A 19192-nucleotide genomic window follows, 5' to 3' on the forward strand; every position below is an offset into this window, starting at 1 on the left:
AAGAGTAAAGGCATTAATACAAAAGTAAATAGTTATTGCAAGTATACTGTGGTCATTTTTGTGTCTTTAATTGACACCCGACAAAGATTACATTAAGAAATGATGAAACTCAAGAAAAATGATGATCAACTTTCCTTGAAGTACAAACTGATGGCTCATTAAATCAATAACATACTGAAGTCAGAACTCCTGAAGTTCTGAGTCACTAACACCATACTTGGTAACATGACTTTTAGGAAGTATTGATACTGTCCTGGAAATTCATCATTACAACTATTTAAAAGTAACATAGAAGGAAACCAGAATATCACCAACACAAATTGTTGACTTAGGGATTTGAATTTCAGCAGTTTCATTCAGCCAAGACTTCGGAGAACCATTGTATTTTGTGGAAGCATATGGCCAGCGAAAACACACTGATAAACACTAATTTCAAACCACAAATAATATGTCAGCTGATGAACACACATCAAAACAGTGATGAGGGTGGAAGACTTACTCAAACTTATTCCACAGATTCTTGTCAGCGTTCTGCAATCCAATTTGGTTTGTAAAGACAATAAAGATAATAAATTTGAAATTGCTTATCCTAAACATTACCTTTTAACGAGGGGAAAAATGTTGCAACTAACTTCCTTCCAAATAGCATTATAACTGTGCCTACACCATATCAATGGCAACAGCTTACTGCGAGGGCAATTTTGAATGGGTCACAAGTGCGCCTGTTCCACTGGTGTCCGCATCCTTCTCAAAAGTGCTCCAAAATACTTCAACTATTACTCAAGTGACATCCCCTGTTATATTTCAACCAAGTAGGATGGCAAAGTCGCAAAATTTACTTGGTTGGAGGACCTGTGTCCATCAAAGGTGACTCAGTAACACTACCACTGACCAAACTGATAGAGTCTGTAGATTTCTGGAGGACTCATTACAACTAGATGGTGAGGGAATCAGTGAGAGGGAGAAAATCAGCAAAACATTTTGCATATCAAATGCTTTTCACACGCAAAGAGTGTTCTCATGTGAAATGAACTGTCAGAGAAATTGTAGGTGGAGATACAGTTACAATGTTTAAACATTCAGACAAGTAGATGAGTAGGAAAGGTTTGGGGTATGAGCTAAACACAGGTAAGTGGGACTATTTAGTTTGAGTAACTTGGCTGGCATGGACAAGTTGGACCAAAGGTTCTGCTTCCATAAATTATGAACTTCTAGAATCATACAGTATGTATGAGATTGCCAAAATTGTAAATTAAATGACCAACCTTTTTTTGCTAAATATATGAAGCAATGCTTACAAAGGTGTGAATATTGGTCAGGACATTGCTGAAGTTCCACTGGTCTGATCTGAGCTGATTCACAATCTTTTTTTGCCTACTTGAGACAACAGCTATTGGAAATATAGTTAAGACTGAGTGCATATACATGGCTAAACTACTCTTTCACTGCGCTTATACATTGCTTCTTGACATGGTAGATTACAATACAATGAAAAATAAATTCTCGGTTAATGAACTGTCCAATAGAACTAATCACTCAGCGTGCTCTTCAGCAAATTATGTAGTTGACAGCTGAATCTTCCAATTGCCCGTTATTACTCATCCTCAAACATCCTACCCAAATCCCTTCACTATAACACAGCCTGCAACATCAGAATGAAAGATCCAATTTAACAATACAGTGAGAGGTCTCAGATTAGCTGATACTCAAAAATGTCTTGGATGCCCTATTAGGGCTGGCTTAAACACAAAGTTAAAGCAAAGTGAGCAACCTGAAGCACAAACATTGACAGTGCTTCCCAATCACTTTTGCTAGCCTACCTCAACTTAGATCTGACTTATCCACCCTAATTGTGATGAGCCTTTTATTGGTTTATCATGTTAAAAGTTCTTTTAAATAAATGTAAACTATTTCAATTTTTAAAAAAAACTTTCCACTCCGCAGTGAGAACCAATTATGAATTATATGGCAACATCAAAAACAACACAAAAGAAATTCATAAGGGCTAAGGTATCTGATCGAAAGAATGTTGATGCAATTCTTTTATTAAATAATAGACTGGCCTAACATTACTTCTTAAGACAACAATCTCTGCTACTGTCATAGTGAAAATCATTTGCACTAAAAATAGAGCATTTTCTATTTCCAGAATCCAGACTCAACATCAAGAATCCAGTTGAAGTTAAGACAAAATGAAGCTAGCTCACTTTGCTTTAACTTTGCACTTAAGGCCCACCCTTATGCAGCATCCAACACTGAGTACCAGCCATTCTGAGAGTCTCACAAACTGTAATGTCACATCAGATCTTTAAAAACAGACAATGGATAGACTTAAAACCAACTTTCTAGAGGTGAACAATCAATGTCTAACCCACTGCACTTTCCAGTGCCTAGATATGCTTTCTGCATTTTGGTTCTGATCGTCTTTACTCAGCAAATCATCAAGTATTTTTAATAGAATGTTTTGATGTAAAACAAGACAGCTTGACTGCTCATTGAAGTTCTGTGCTCATTTGAGAAGTCTTCTCCTTGAAGTATGCTACTATTACATGACTCTCCCTAATCGGACAAACAGCCAGTCACCAACTTTTAATCGTTTTCTTCTATTGACAAACAGTCAGTATTTTCACCTGGCAGAATTTTAAAAAAGTGGAACCAAAAATTGCTAAACAAATTGAAACCCTGCAGAGACATTAACCAGTCATAATTTGCCAAACCTTTCAAGAAATGAAACAATGTAACAGAAGTATGGAAGATTTTACATTAGTACATATTAATATCTAAATAAAGATAAGTACTCTTGCACATACCCAAATCACTTGCATACATTTAACAAGGTATTGGACATTAATTTGTTACACGAGGAAACACAAAAGCATTCCTTTAATCTGTTATCAAATATCCTGCAGGCTGTGAAATGAGGAGCCTAAATGACAGACATCTATAAAACAATAAACTGGCTTTATTTCCAACCACAAAAATAAAACATCTGCTTCTTGCTGAACAGGAAGTCAGTGGCCTTCCCCTTTGTTCCATAACTCTGCTGAGAGGTACAGGTTGTTCTGGTAGAATACATGTTTTGTCAATGTGAATTGACTAAACACAACTGACAACTTGTGGACACAATGCGGATAATGCACACTTTCTAGTGAATGGGTATAGTGATTTTCTATAGTGATCTTCAATAGTACAATTTTCTATAATTGTGTTCTATAGCACAAGCTTATTGAGGAATATAACTATCGCAGTACAGCAGAACGCACTATACTCTTGGGTTCATAGCCCTTTGTGTCTTTATGCACTAAATGTCTGTTACAGCTCAATCTGACCAACACCATTTCCGAATTACTAACCCCAACATGCAGACAAGTATCAACAGCTTTTTCATAAACATTTGGCCTTAATCAATGGCTACAAAAAAAAATCAAACAATTGGCAGTCAGCTCATTTGGTTAAGGCAGCAAGTAACTAAGCAAATAGCCAGGCCATATAAGGCAGAAGAAGCCAACTTCAACTTGATCAAGAATGACATCACTCGCAATACAATTGGCATCAGCTCCCCAAGTTACAAAGATGAATTAGTGGAGATTCTTGCTTATCATGCAATCATACACTACACATGTATAGTTATCAGATACCATTGAGCTATTATCCTTCTCTGAAAAAACTTGAGGTTCTGTGGCTATGTCCCTACATCTAGGCCAGGAGACCCAGGTTCAATTCACATCTGCTCCAGAGCTGTCTAACACCATCTCTAAACAAGGCTCCCTTCTTTCCATCACAAACCTGAAACCTAATAAGTTTCCTGATACAGTAATTGGTTCCAAACCAGGCCCACACGAAGGGACACATGACAAACGCACCAGATGCTATTGAAGAAATCATTAACAAAAATCATTGTTTTTAGGACATGAATCAGGGAAAATTGACAGAAGAATTTCTTATTTTAAAATACACCAATTTGACAAAGCACATCAAATTATTTGGAAAATCTTTTTCATGATAAAGAAACTTCAGATTCGTTTGATCAAAATAATGAAGCATTTCTGCTAGCAATCCATTTTCACTCGGTCACCTCTAACCTCTCCGTGAACATCATGTTAAATTTATTAAGCAAATGTTAAAAGTAACTCAAAATGAGACATGTAGCCAGTTTCATAAAAATACAGTCCCAGTCAACAACTGACGAGCACTTGACTTAAATACTCAAGTTACAAGGTCACAAAAACAAAGACTGTTTCCGACAGACTTGAGTACTTGCACAGAACACTGCTTGATCACAATTTTTTTTAATGTCAGCAGAAGATCACAAGGCAATTCAATCCTCCAATAAAATCTGATGAGCAAAATAACACTATAGTTAACAGTGCCAAACACTGCATTTTTAAATAAAGACTCTGGTCTGCTGCCTTTGGGTAAACAAGATTAACAGAAGCCCTGTCCTGTACCCTTGGTGTAAGTAGCTTTGGTATAATCTCCAGAAATCTCCGCATAATTTTCTAATGCTTACACGACAGGTTTACAGACAAACATAAAAGAACACAATGCTTCTTGATTACTAGAATTTTTGGAACAATGGTATCCAATAGGGTTAACTGCAGCATTGCTGAACAGTATACATTGCTCTCCTCTGATTAAGCCTACAGCTCTACTTTAAGCTACTCTAAACATACACACAACATTTACATTAAGCCACTAAAAATAGTTCAACTCAATCTAGTTTTCACCCACATTATTTTCATGTCACTCCAATATTCACAAATTGAAAATAAGCTAACTTCAAAAATAGAAGGCAGATTTCAATAAAATGCACTAAGCATTGATGCCTACGTTGGCTTTCAGAAACAGGTTGAAAAGGAAAACAATTCCAAGGAAGCTTCATATACTTTTAAATTAAAAATAGCCTGGCATTCCCACTCAAGTCCAATTACTTCACTTCAGATACTAACAATTAGCTTGTCAAAATCTCACCTCCACGTTGCTAACACCAAGGTACATGTATATTATGTAGAACTGGCTTTAAATTTTTCCCCTCTTCCTAACTGCCAACAATATTTGTTCTTCATTTAACCATAACTCACTTAACACGAGCAAATTCCCCATCTCCTTTGTGGTCATTTTCTATAATGAGACAAATCACTTGTTAGCAAGCAAGATCCACACAGCTTTTGTCATTACTATGATTGTGAAAGCAACTTTAAAAGTCATCTATTCAGTTCATTAGCACGTGAAGTTATAACAGACTGGTGATTCCTTTCCCTTGCCACAATCCTACCAGATTGATAAAACTAGTTGCTAGGAAGAAAACAATAATACAGATCAAATTAGTGACCCCATACGCAAAATGTCAATTCATTTGCGGACTCTACATAGCAAGCTAGGTATTTATAGGATTTGTGTTTAGATTAGCTTTTTCCCTATAACCGCAAAACTAATCTTTATATGAAATGGTTCTTGCAATATGGACTGCATTCTCCCAAAATGCAAGTGTGCAGAAATATCCAAGGTGTGAGAAGAAAGCTACTTACTTGGGAAGGCAAGATAAGAAATGCAGAATTGAGATTACAAACAGATCAGCCAGTGTACTGAATGACAGAGCAGGTGCTTAAGGCTTGCTCCTAATTTGTATGTTTGTAATAGAACGTTAAAAAGATGGAACTTCCATACTTGTCAAGCAGACTTAAAGTGAAACAACTTTCCTACAATGTGATCAAAAGATGCAAGAACAAAAACAGAATAATTTGAGACACAAAATTAGTTTATCAAACCACAACAAAATTTGTATCCCGTAGAATTTCTTTGTATGCCCTGCTACCAATCAAATGCTACTTATCATTCATACAAGTAACACACCATATAGACCGACAATTGATGCAAACCTGTGGCTAGCACAAGATTAACATTTTTTTTCCATCTACCTACCAGTTAGAAACCAGCAATAAAATCAGGGTTTAACTGCCGCTATTTGAATACTATCATGTGATGTTTCATATCATTTCAACAGACTGGCCTTCAGTTTATCTAATCCAAATGGCAACACTCCTTCAATACTGCACGAAACTCAAAATATCACAGATTGCTACTTTTTACCATAGAATAATGTTTGACTCAGAGCTAAATGACATCACAGACAAGGCTAATGCAAGAACAAAATCTGAATGGTTTGTACAGTCACCAAACGGACAGTATGTCCAATGTCAGCTGGCTCACATTGGCTGAATCACTGCTGCTTTCCTGTCAAGGTCTGACCAGTCAGTTGTCTTGTCTTTAGTTCAACCTTGCATTAGGTAACAAGGAAACAGTACATTTTCTTCTCACCAGGCAGAGAATTTTTACTTTTCCTCCCTATGCTTTCCAATTCCTCCATCCTTCAATCACATCTATTTCTAAAAAAAAAACTAAACAAAGAATGGAGTTTCTCTTCAGCACAATGCTTTCCAAACAAATTGGTCGATATCGAAGCTTCAATCAACACAGTGCAACACAATGTTTCAACAACCACATCAGGGAATTAAGATATACACTAAACTGGCATCTCGTAAAGGGTGCACTTTTGTATTTTTCTGTACTTTTGATTGTCGCCTGAAATGGAGAAACAACTGGTTTAAAAGCCAAGGATCACTGAAGGACTGCCACACATTTGAAAAGCAAATACCCTGACACTCATCATAAGGATTGCTTACACTGCTGAGAGTTCAATGAGGGGGATGACTTGCAGATGAGCTGGACCCAAGAGATAAGTACAGACGGAGCTTTGGTGCTGATTTATAACAGACGAATGATAAAGGCCCTCCGAAGAAGGGTCACTGAGATCCAAAACATTGACTCTGCTTTCTCCTCAGATGTTACCAGGTCTGCTGAGTTTTGCAAGCTATTTATGTTTTCAATAAAGGCCCTCTGGCTGCCAAATGGAACTGGCTCCCATGCACCTGAAAAACTACACTGTGCAAATATTTAGAAGCCATTGGACTTCCACAAGGACAGAAGCTGGCTCTTTTCTCTGCAGTAAAATCCACCTTAAGCATGAAGCAAGCCAGTTTATTGCTCCCTCAGGCATTATTATAAATTGTGTAGCCTCCAAATTATTGGTTAAGAGCCAACTGTGTACCAGTCACCCTGTACCACCTACAAATCAAAGTATCTGGAGGAGAATTGTGGAGTTGTATGCCGTAACAAATTAAAAAAAACCATCTCAGTAAAATCTACAAACAGGGACCAATGAATTTCCTTCTGCAAACAGCATTCATATTTTTGCTTCTGGCTGTATGTATTTTTTTGGGGGTAAATCTATTTGTAATAGCAATTCTTGTATGGTAACAGAAAACAGGTTTGAGCTGTTAACCTGGGTTGAAGAGACAGAAAAATTGGGAATTCTGCATACTGTTAAAATTTTTTTTTTGATTTTAGTAAGAACTCCAAGGCATAATTTCCAGCATTCTACCCCAGTCGTGAGGCATAGCAATCTGTAATTCATAGGAAGACAAATCACCAGGTTGAATACTATACAAAAGCAGTTCAATTCACTCAGTTGTTCTAAAATAGCATTTGCTCACCAATGACATCACCTTCAAAGGATCTGTCTAACAAACCTCATGACAGACAGCACTCTATTAGGAATGGTGCACATCCTTGAAAAAAATCTTTAAAAACTTTTTAAAATGTTTATCAATTATTCAGCTGGTTAAGAGTAAGAGGTACATGAACTCAGGTTCACTACTGACCTACCAGGGATTATGCAATAATTAGGAACTTTAAAAACTCGGTAGTATAAAATCTAAACATTGCTAAAAGACAAAAAGTTGAAGCTTTTTATCTTGCATTCATCAGCATGACACGAAACAGAATTGAATGAGTGATCAGCATTTTATACATCATGAGAAAAGGATCCTGTTGGTCAGGCCTTCATTAGCATGTAGTTGCAACAAGAATTACCTGTCAATATTCATTCTCAGACCAGGCAAGTAGATTCTGACTGGTCAGGATGTTGCCATGGGGGATATATACATCGGTTGCCTTCATGATCATTCATACAAAGTCCTCTTGTCTACATTAAAAACAGGGTCTTGTGAACTTAGATATCTGGCTCTTAGCACGTGTAAATACCTCACCAGCCTGGCCAATCATCTTCACAATTAGCAGCATAACTATTAGCAAGTTCAGATTTAAGAAATGATTTCAAATGGCAAAAATCACTTCTAACAATTAAGATTTGCAAACTTAGGCTCGTTAAGTGGTGAACAGGACATGCTGTTTGATGCAGCTTGCCAGTCATTGGGATGTACAGCTTACATACCTGGCATCATGCCAGCACTGAAATGCATCACACTACTCATCTGAGTAGTTGACTAAATGCTTTTGGCTTGAAGGCAGTGAAGAAAAGCACTTGTTGACTTACTACACAGCTAGCTTCACCTGTTCCATTTTTTCAAACATCTTTCCCTTTGAGGAAAATCTAGGTGAACTGGATATCACTCCCACCCCAAAGGTAGTGAACACAGGCCCACTCTTGAGTTTTTCAATACACAAGTAATGATTTGATTTTGGCATCCAATATCACATGATAGGTTAGGTACAGCCTATCCCAGTATCAAATTTACATCGCGAGCAATGGTTAAGAACCTGTTCATATGACAGGCCTTGTAGCATGTGGAACTGTAGAAATCCAAACACACTTACTGATCAGTGAACACATATATAGCAGTAAAGTGCTCATTGTCAGACTTAACAAATAACACAGCAAGAAAATGAAGTTTATTTCATACTCCATGCCAAGGTTAAATATGAGCGCAGGAAAGAACTTACTAAACTATGTGAAGGAATTCTTTGATGCAGCTGAAGATTCAAATACTGCAAACTTGTCATCTACACATCAATATACAAAAGATGGGAGGATAGTCATCTTTCCATCGAAGATGGCTTTCTCAGGGTAACAAACAAAAACATTAGCAATGGCTGAACCTGGAAGTGATCCCACATTACATCTATTCGGGCATATGCAGTGTAATTTAAACTGAAGTCAACAGCTTTTGGTGTTAATTTATTGAATTTGATAAAGAATCAGACACCGGTGACATATTTAGATTGCCACGACAGTGACATAGTGCAACTGTCAATGGCTTCTTTGAATGGTCTGCTAAATAAACTATTTACATCAAACGAACACAGACACACTATCCATGCCAATTATCGTCCAATCAGCAGCCTCCATTTTCATGCTTACAAAATCCTGTCCCTTTGTTCATGTCTGTTTCTTGTATCCCAGTTCTGACACATAGCTAGGAATTAAGGTGAAGCTTTGTGCTTTCGATTTTTAATATTAAAAGCCTTCAGATAAAGGAGGGCATAAAGGAGACTTGTACCCTCATTACTATCCAGAAATCCTTACATCACATGCAGATACTTTACAACAGACTGGACACAACTATAACAACACGCAATACCTGGATTTACAAATGATAAATGCTGGTTTGACAGTACCAGAGGTAAAAGGAACATAAGACTTTGACCTTAAGCAAAGAGGCTATAATCAGCATTGGTTGAAAACAGGAGGGAAAAAAAATCCAGGTCTTGTCAATATTTACAAAAATACTACTATTGATTTACACCAAAATTAATAGCATCAAAAAAAATTGTTCATTTCCCTCAAACATTTCATAACCATTACAAGATTTAAGACATGCTACCAACACTATGGGCAAAACAATTAAACCACATTTTCAACTTTCTGCCAATACATTTTCCATTAACTTTCAATTGTCAATTCCCATTAGTACCACACAACAGTCCAGAATGTCACTCTATTGTTAAACAATTCCAAAAGCTTTCGTTAGGAGTTATACAAGTTTGGAGAAGCAATTTATTGTGGTGCTCTATTTTCTTCCCAATAGGGAAGTTCAGTACACTAAGAAAATCTCTCACACCCATTATATTTTTTATCTTGGCAAGAGGGGCATGCACAAGCTTAGAACTTACAAAATTCTGTTCATAGATTGCTATGCAAATAAGGTGCCATATGAATACGGAGGGAGCTTAAAAGTCATGAATCACTATGGAATTCAAATTTGCTTTATAACCTTAATACATACAAGCAGAAACAGCAAATCATATAAGTCATACAGTCAACAATTTCCCTTTAAAAGCCCAGTATTCCCCAAGTTCAGTAGTTTTGCTGCCTCAGTTAGGACTGTAGCAGAGTTGCATTCTCAGGGTCACCTTTGGCAAACAGCGCTGTATGATAATACAAAAGTACTGATTATTCTTTGCCACAACCAGTTCCGTTCTCCTCCTATAAAGCATACAAAGCATTCCACAGCTAGATAAAACATGCATTTCTGTTCCTTTTTAGGAATATCAGCTTGGACAAATTTTACAGATTAAACTTAGTGTGAACCCACTGCTTGTTCAGTCACTTGAGGATTGACACATGATTATTGTGGGAGCAGTACAAACACAAAGCGATTCAGACAGTCAATGGCCAGTTGACACTGCAAGAATGAATGCAAGCAAGCTAAAATTGCTCTTTGATCCCCAAGATACAACTGCACTCATGGAGATTCACCACTTATTTTAAATTGTTTGATTTGATGACCAATCAAATCTCCAAAGGACCTTGTGGCACAATGATAGTTTCCCTACCTCTGGGCCAGAGAATCCACATTCAAGTGTTGCTTCAGGATGTTATGGCCCTAGATGACTGCTATTACATGTTCAAACACTGATGAAAAGAAAGCTCTAGTGTACACTTAATGCCCCTTCTTCACTTACACCATCGGTAATAGACCTCAACTATCATAATCCACAAAGTTATTTTCCAATTATCAAATTTCTCACTCAGCACGTACCTGATGCCCTATTTGAGAAGTATCTTGACAGCATTTTAAATCAGTTTAATGTGACTCGAAAAGAGATTATCCTCCTATTCAGATTGCTTCCACCGATTGACAACAAGTACAGACACCAACAGTTAGACACCATGACTGAGACACAAGAATGATAATAGTGAAAATATCAATATTGGACTAGTGGATAAAAGCACACCCTGCAACCAGAATAATGCTGAGTCTATTTCAAGGATTGATTTCTTCTAGCTACTGCCATATTCACTCATCGTAACTTGTTATAATGATCGAAGTGCTCCACATGGGTACCAGAAGAAATGAACTGCAGCTTTTATAACCATGAAGTTCTCACAGAAAACATTCTATCTGGCACCAACAGTAAATTTAATAGACAAACTGGTCATCCAAATTAGTTAAATGTCTAGGCTTCACGCTGCGTCTGCACAGGAAGAGTCAGTCATTGAGGATACTGGACCAGAAATTGATTTTAGAAAGTTCTTAAGGAAAAACTGCCTCAAATATTTCCTATTCATTCACAGGATGTGGGCTTTGCTGGCAAGATCAATGCTTACTAGCCATCCAAATTGTCCTTAAAGAAGTGGTGACAGGACAGAGTGATCCACAAACAAATGGCTCAGATCAAAGCTCTATTCATCCTGCCACATCCAAGTATAGACAATGTAGACAACTAAACAACCAATGGGAAGTGACCTCACCAAAACCTTCAAAACCACGTACTGTACAGTGTGTGAGATACTTCAGTGCTTAGAACCCTGCATTCCTCAATGAACATACAGGCATAGGTTCCCACACTTGTTGACACCAGCAATCATTCCCAATGTTCACTGGGGATAGAGTCCAGCAAATCAGTGTAAAAGATAAGGTTGGAGTATTTGCTAAAAACTTTACAACTTTGAAGCTAAGCAATCATCTGTTCCAGTCTCCTCGCAAGGTCTCTACAGCTACAGATGTTAATTTTCAGCCATGTCAATTCACTTCAGGTGATATCATGAAAAGGCTGAAAGCACAGATTACCACAAAGACTATGGGCCCTGACGTCATCCTGGCTACAGTACTGTAGACTTGTACTGAGTGCAGCTAGTTCTGGAGTACATCTACAAAACTGACATTGAACCAACAAGTTGGAAAATTATTCCCATATGTCCAGTTTGTGCCCAGCTTTTTGCAATCAGGTCTTACAGTATACATGAGCTTAGTTTAATTAACACATTTCAATTAGTAAAATGTGGTATCAAGAGGTAATCTCAACAATGGTGAACATAAAACTAACAGAAAAACTCATTTACTCCATTAACATCCTTTACCTATGAAAATCTGCCAACCTTTCCCACTGTGGCATACATGGGACCCCAAACACTGGTGGACTCTAAATTGTCCTCAAAGACCTAACAAGCCACTGAGTTTAAGGATAGCCAACAAATACTGGACTTGCCAGTGATGGCCATGCCCCATGAAAGAACAATTGAATCACATTCAACTCAATTTTGGTATAAGACCTTAGTTATGATTTTAATAGTATGCAACATAATGGAAAGATCTGCAGTGTGGTTGCAGAAATATAGTAGTACAGAGTAACCTTGATCATCCAGAGGCCAGACATGTCCGGGGGGGGGGGGGGGGGGGATAGTGGGAAGAGGAAGTGAACAGCAACTAGGACGTCAGGCTGGGCGTTATGGCTCCTGCCCAATGCTGGGCAAAACATTCCCTAAGTTTACGTTTGGTATCACTGATTTAGAGAAGAGCACTGGATACAGTAAACTAGGTTGGTGGAGAGTTGAACCTCTGTCTCACCGAGGACTGTTTAGGGCCCTGGATGGAGGTGAGGGGGGTGGCGTGTACAAAGGTTTGTATATTTTATGGTTGCAGGGGATGGTACCAAGGGGTTGGTGGTGAGGGTGAATGTAAACCAAGGAGTGGCAAAGTGAATGGCCCTAGCAGAAGGCAGAGAGGGGTGGGGAGGGGAAGATGTTCTTGGTGGTGGGGTCTAGTTGAAGTGGACACAAGCGCTATGTTGGACAAGTCGACTAGTGGGTTGTAAAGTAACGACGGGGGAGGGGGTCCCTGGTTTTATTATGTTGGGGGAGGTTAATAGCAGTGGAGCAGATGAAATGGAGACAGAGAAACTGGGAAAACGGGATATAGTTTTTTTTACAGGATATGGAGAGGGAGGACGTGTAGTCCAGGCACTTATGGGAATTTGCAGGTTGTAGTAAATGTCAATCTATAAACCTTCATCAGAAATGGAAATGGGGTGGTCAAGGAAGGGGAGGGAGATGTCAGAGATGGATTAAGTGAATTTAAGGGCAGGGTGGAAATTATTGGCAAAGTTTACGAACTTGAGTGCAGGACACAGCTCCGATGCAGTCATCAATTTAACAGCTGAAGAGTTGGGGAACAGTACCTATATATGTGCTTGAAGAGGGACTGTTCGACGTAGCCAACAAGAAAGCAGGCGTAGCTGGTGTCCATGCAAGTGCTCATGGCCACCCCCTGGATTTTGACGAAATGGGAAGAGTTAAAGGAAAAGTTATTGAGGATGAGGACTAATTCAGCAAGACCGAGGAGGGTTTTGATGGAGGGGGACTGGATGGGTTTGTTGGAGAGGAAGAAACTGATGCCTGTAGGCTGTCTTTGTGGGGAATGGATATGTATAAGGACAGCATGTCGATAGCGAAGATGCAGTGCAGTTGGTGTCCCAGATGTAGGTGCGAAGTGCCTAGACCAATGGAGTTGAGGTAGGAAGAAAGGAGTTAAGTGAGGCAGGAACATGCAGAAAAAATAGATCCACCACGGTAGTTGGGCGTGTGGTTCTTGGGGAGCAGGTAGAACTGGACAGTGCAGGGCTGGGGATTCTGAGGTTGGAGGCAGTGCAGGGGAGATCACTGGAGGCAATGAGATCACAGACAGTTTGGATAATAGTGGCTTGATGGGCCATATTGGGATTGAGGTAAAGGGGGATCCTGCCGGATGCTTGGCAAAACATTCTCTAAGTGTCAGAGAGCTGGCGTTCTTACATGACTGACACTTTTTACAGAAAAGTGAATACTAGGAAAACAAAAGCTCAGAACGTGTAACCTAAGACAACAAACAACCTCCAGCTAATGACCTAAACACAGTCTTTGCCATAACCTTTTTAAAAAGTCCAAAAGATTACATCACTCCCTTATTTTGATTAAAATTCTGACAAATTTCTAGTACAGTTAAGAGCCAGAGGAAGCTGAACTGCTGTTGATTAGTAATCTGCCGTTTACTGTGTTTGCCCCCACCCAGCAAGAGTACAGACGTCTAAGTGGTCGCTCTTTTGTGGTGTCAGCTGGTGAACGTGTTTGTGTGTTAAGTAAGCTCCTCCTCCAACTCAATTCCGGCTGGTAACAGCACAACCAATCCGCTCTTTGCAACTCGCTTTAGGACCAACAGTTGCTGTCCAACGAGTTCCAGCAGGTAGCACCTTCAATAAACACAAGCCCAAAATGGGGTGGGGGGAGACAAGATATTAAATATTAACATTTGTGACACGTAACCATTTATAGAAAAATCTCAATTCCACCGTGATGTTTTAAAACAAAATTGATCTTTACGAGCCAGCACAGGAAACCAGAAAACTCAAATTATTCACCAGACCAAAAATAAAAACAAAGACTTCTCAACAACGTAAAAATTCAAGACAATAGAATTAATCCATCAGCTAATATAGCAAAAATCGCATAACTGTAAGAGTGCATTAAAAATATCACTCTATTTACCAGAGTCGATATCCGCACTCAAATTCCTTCAGTTATTTTTCTTCTTCTCTAACCTCCCCCCACCCACCCCACACCAAGTAAACCTAGACAGATCAACAGGCCCAAAAATACCCTGGAAATACACGTCAGACAAGTCGCAACCTCCTTTATAGTTGAAAGCATAGAAACAAGGTTTGATGCTATGTGACGCTGCCTTTTAATCATAAATCGTTTTCTGAAACGTTATGTCTGGCTTTCAAGCGTTATGACACACGGCACAAAAAAGGCTTTTTGTTTTACAAAGACAGAAGGCCTCAAGCATCACTACAAGAACCATGAACTAGCCACAAATTGAGCGCACTACAAATTCCAATAAAATTTCATAACATACAAAAAGGCCAACAAAACGTTTGCCCCGAAAATACAGAGAAACAAAACTTCAACAAAAAAAAATGAGGAAGCCTTGAAATTCGTCACCGTGCGAATGTTGTCATTTTTCAATAGAAACCATTGTATATTTCAAAGATCTAGCAACCCCCCCCAAAAGACTCAATCATAACCATCGCCAGTACATACACACACTTAGTGACATATGTTATGTATAAAAAATACCAACTGATGGGTTAAACCTGTGACACAAAATTTTAAAAATGTACTTTTAAAATAAAATCATCCCTCAACGCAAACAAACGGCGCATTTGACACGATAATTAACAGGCGAGACAAAAGAGTGAGAAGGGAGTGGGGAGTGGGAGGTGGAAGATAGAAAGGAAAAGCGTTAACTGCTGAAGCCTCTCGGACTGGAGAGACTCGCTGCTCTGAAGGATACAGTTTGACCACGTCGGTGTCCATTCGCCTCTTCCCGGGACTTGGGGAGGACATGTTGGTGCTGCTGAGGAGGAGGTGGCGGCGGCGGGCGAGCTTTAATTCCTCTTGTTGGGCCTGTCTTCCTCCAAACCACCACCTCCCCTACCCCCGCCGCCCCCCCCTCCCCCCCACCTCCGCTGCCGCGTACACACAGAAAAAACAACCAAACTCTCTTCTGGTGCAAACGGACAGACGGAACCCCCTGCCCGGGGGGGGGGAAGGGGGGGGGCGGAAAATGGGGTGGCACAAAAAAATATGATAGATACCGAGATGTCTACTCAGTCAACAACGAAAACAAGATGGGGAAGGGGGGGGGGGGCGGGTGTGCTTGTGGTTTGTGTGTCCGAGGGGATTCGTTCCCCCCTCTCTTCACTCGGGCGACGCCACTTTGTCCTCTCCGGCCTTTGAGGTGAGTCTCCGCCGGTCCCTGGGGTTCACTTTAATGATCGCTCTGGTAATGCAGCCGGTTGCTTTCCCCACCCCCTTTTCCTCGCGGTTTTCCCTCTCCCTGGTCCTCCTTCTTCTTCCTCCTCCGCCTCCTTTCCTTCCACACTCTCCTTTCCACCTTCTTTCTTTCCCCCTCTCTCTCTCTCTCTGATCCTGAACCTTCTCTTCAACCCTCGCCCGTGACGTTGACGTTGTTGTTTGTCGCCTACGTCCTACGTCATCGCGCTACGCCCATGATGAACCCGCCCCCTACCCAAGGCCTTCTGGGAGCTGTAGTCTCTGTTGGTGACGGGTAGCAGTTTCAGTGACAATCTTCTAGAAGTTTTTTCATTCCATATCTGGATCAGTTTATTATTTAATTGTACTGCCATTATTGGTGATGACAATTAACAGATTTAGAAAAAAATGACAAATCCAGTCATAATATAATTCGCAGATTGTGCGCATGCGTGTATTGCGCCTGGCATGACGGGTACTGTAGTTCTCCTGTGGTAACAAGGGACAACTTGAGAGGGGATTTATTGAGCAACATAGGGCTCAATCTTTAAATAGATGTGCTAAAAAAATGTAACTTAGAACCAGGATAATGTCACTTATCGACCGCATTGTTTTTATTAAATCTTCGCGTACCTTTGATGATGAAAATGTTGAAAAAATAAGTACATCTGTTTATATATGGGCTCTACAACCAGGGAAGTGCAGGAACTGCTGCAATGTGAAACTGTAGAAGTCAATTTATATCTAACAAATTCCCCGAGGCATCACAGCCCATGTGATGCAAGATCAATTCAGTTTTAACTTTGAAACGTTAATTCAGTTTCTCTCCAATGATGCAGCTTGAGTTTTTAAAGCTTTTCAGCACTTATTTCAGATTTCCAGCAGCTGCAGTATTCAGTAATCCGTTTTCATGATGCTTGATCAAAGGAAGTATTGTTGGACAGGAGACGATGTGGACAAATGTTCGACACCTATAATGTAGTAAATGTGAGGCAAAAATGTGGGGAAGCTCAGCATGCCTGGCAGCATCTGTGGAAACCGAACATTTTATGACCCTTAGTCAGAACTGATAGTAGGTCGGGATACGTGGTATGTATGGCTGAAAATGTGTTGCTGGAAAAGCGCAGCAGGTCAGGCAGCATCCAAGGAGCAGGTGAGTCGACGTTTCGGGCATGAGCCCTTCTTCAGGAATGAGCCTTTCTCCTGCTCCTTGGATGCTGCCTGACCTGCTGCGCTTTTCCAGCAACACATTTTCAGCCCTGATCTCTGCAGTCTGCAGTCCTCACTTTCTACTACTTTATACGTGGTATTTATGCCAATCACAGGGCATCGGGTCGGGAAGGCATGAGCAGACAGGTGGAGACAGATCCGACAGAGAGAGAGAAAAAAAGTTAGATAAAGGGATGGTAGATAGCAAGCCAGCGAAGAAGAAAAGCTGATAATGGAGACAATATATAGGTAAAATAGATTGTCTGTGCTGAAACCAGTCCATGCCATAACAGGGCCTGGTATACTGAGGTGGGTAAGGACATGGAAGGAGGGGCTCGAAAATTATTGAACTCGGTATTGAGTTCTGAAGTCTGCAGGGATCCCAAGTGGAAGATAAGAAACTGTTTTTTGAGCTTGTGCTGAGCTCTGCTGAAGCACTGCAGCAAGGCCTGGACAGAAACGTTGGCCAAGGAACCCGGTGATGTGATGAAGCGGCAGACGACAGGAAGCTTGAGATCATTTTTTACAGACAGAAGGAGGATCCTATCAGTGTTGTGGGAAGGAAGAGAAGGGGTGAGAGTAAAAGTGCAGGACATGGGTCATATACACCTTAGGGCCTTGTCAACCACTGTAGTGGTTCAGGAAAAAGGTGGACATTTCTGTGGCCCCTTGATGTAAGATGGCATCATCTGAACAGATGTGACAGAAGTGGAGGAACTGGGAGAAAGAAATGATGTCCTAACAGGAAGCAGAGTGAGGGAACGTATAGTTCAGTTAATTATGGGAGTCAGTGAAGGTGAGAACAGAGTGGAAAATTGAAGCAAAATAGATAAATGTTTCCAATTTCAAATGAGAGAGGAAAGCAAAGCTGATTACATCATCTATATATGGAGAAAGAGTGGTGGAAAGAGACCTGGGTAAGAATGGAACAATACCACACAAAGAGACAGGCATAACTGTTGCCTATGCAGGTACCCAGAACAATTCCTTTGAGCTTAAGAAAGTGAGGTGTTAAAGGAGAAGTTGTTCAAAGTAAGGATGAGGCAGTGGACGGTGGTGGTAGATGAGGATGGTTCAGGCCTTCTTTCCAGAAAAAGTAGAAAGCCCTAAGACCATCTAGATGAGGGATGAATGTGCAAAGGGATTGCATATCCATGATAAGGAGGAGGTGCCTGGAGCCTGCAAACTGGAAATTCCGCAACTAATGTAAAGCATCAGAATAGTGAAATGTGTGAGGCTGCTGACTTCAGCAGGAGCAATAGAAAAAAAGAATATTATTTCAACAGATAAAGACTACAGGATACTTTAGTCCTATTCCCATTCAAATGTAACCTGTTCAATTTATACAGGTATCACCTCCCCCAGAAATGGTGCCAATGCCTCAGTAATCTAAAATCGTCCTTCCTGCACTATCTCTCCAGTCACATTCTATTCTATCCACCTATTCCTATACCCAGTACTGTGTTACACCAGGAGTAATCAGGAGATTATAGCTTTTGAAGACTACTCTATAATAGAAAAAAAAATTGCAAGTATTCCTAATGAAAATAGGTGATCCAGACCCAGCTTTTTAGCAAGAGGATGTCTATGTAAATAGTCATCTCATTAATTATCAGATAATGAACTATGATTAAACAAACAATATCAATAGCTGACAAAAGTCAAGGACATGGTCTGGGGTGTAGCACCCAAAATTGTCAGTTTACTATTTTCATAAAGCATACAAAGGGTACGATGGCTCAGTGGTTAGCACTGCTGCCTCACAGCACCAGTGACTGGGTTTGATTCCAGCCATGGGTGACTGTCTATGTGAGGTTTGCACGTTCTCCTCGTATCTGCTTTTGTTTCCACTGGGTGCCCCGGTTTCCTCCCACAGTCCAGGGACATGCAGGCTAGGTGGATTAGCCTTGATAAATATGAGTTTACAGGGATAAGTTTGGGGCTGGGGCTGAGTCTGGGCAAGGTGCTGTTCAGAGGGTCAGTGCAGACTCAGTGGGCCAACTGGTCTCTTTCTGCAACATAGGGTGGCACAGTGGTTAACACTGCTGCCTCACAATGCCACAGACCGGGATTCAATTCCCGCCTCAGGCA

The 19192-nt window shown here is 40.2% G+C and overlaps 1 protein-coding gene across 1 annotated transcript in view; it reads right to left on the bottom strand.

The window, feature by feature from the left end:
• The window catches only part of ube2h (ubiquitin-conjugating enzyme E2H (UBC8 homolog, yeast)), a 107929-nt gene extending 91868 nt beyond the window's left edge, over positions 1–16061 (bottom strand). The window contains exon 1 of the mRNA XM_060842725.1: positions 15411–16061. Coding sequence (XP_060698708.1) covers positions 15411–15463 — 53 coding nt within the window. The 5' untranslated portion in view covers positions 15464–16061. The remainder of the gene's footprint in view (positions 1–15410) is intronic.
• Positions 16062–19192: the final 3131 nt, after the last annotated feature.

The sequence above is a fragment of the Hemiscyllium ocellatum genome, chromosome 23, assembly GCF_020745735.1.
Source record: "Hemiscyllium ocellatum isolate sHemOce1 chromosome 23, sHemOce1.pat.X.cur, whole genome shotgun sequence".
NCBI classification, from domain to species: Eukaryota; Metazoa; Chordata; class Chondrichthyes; order Orectolobiformes; family Hemiscylliidae; genus Hemiscyllium; species Hemiscyllium ocellatum.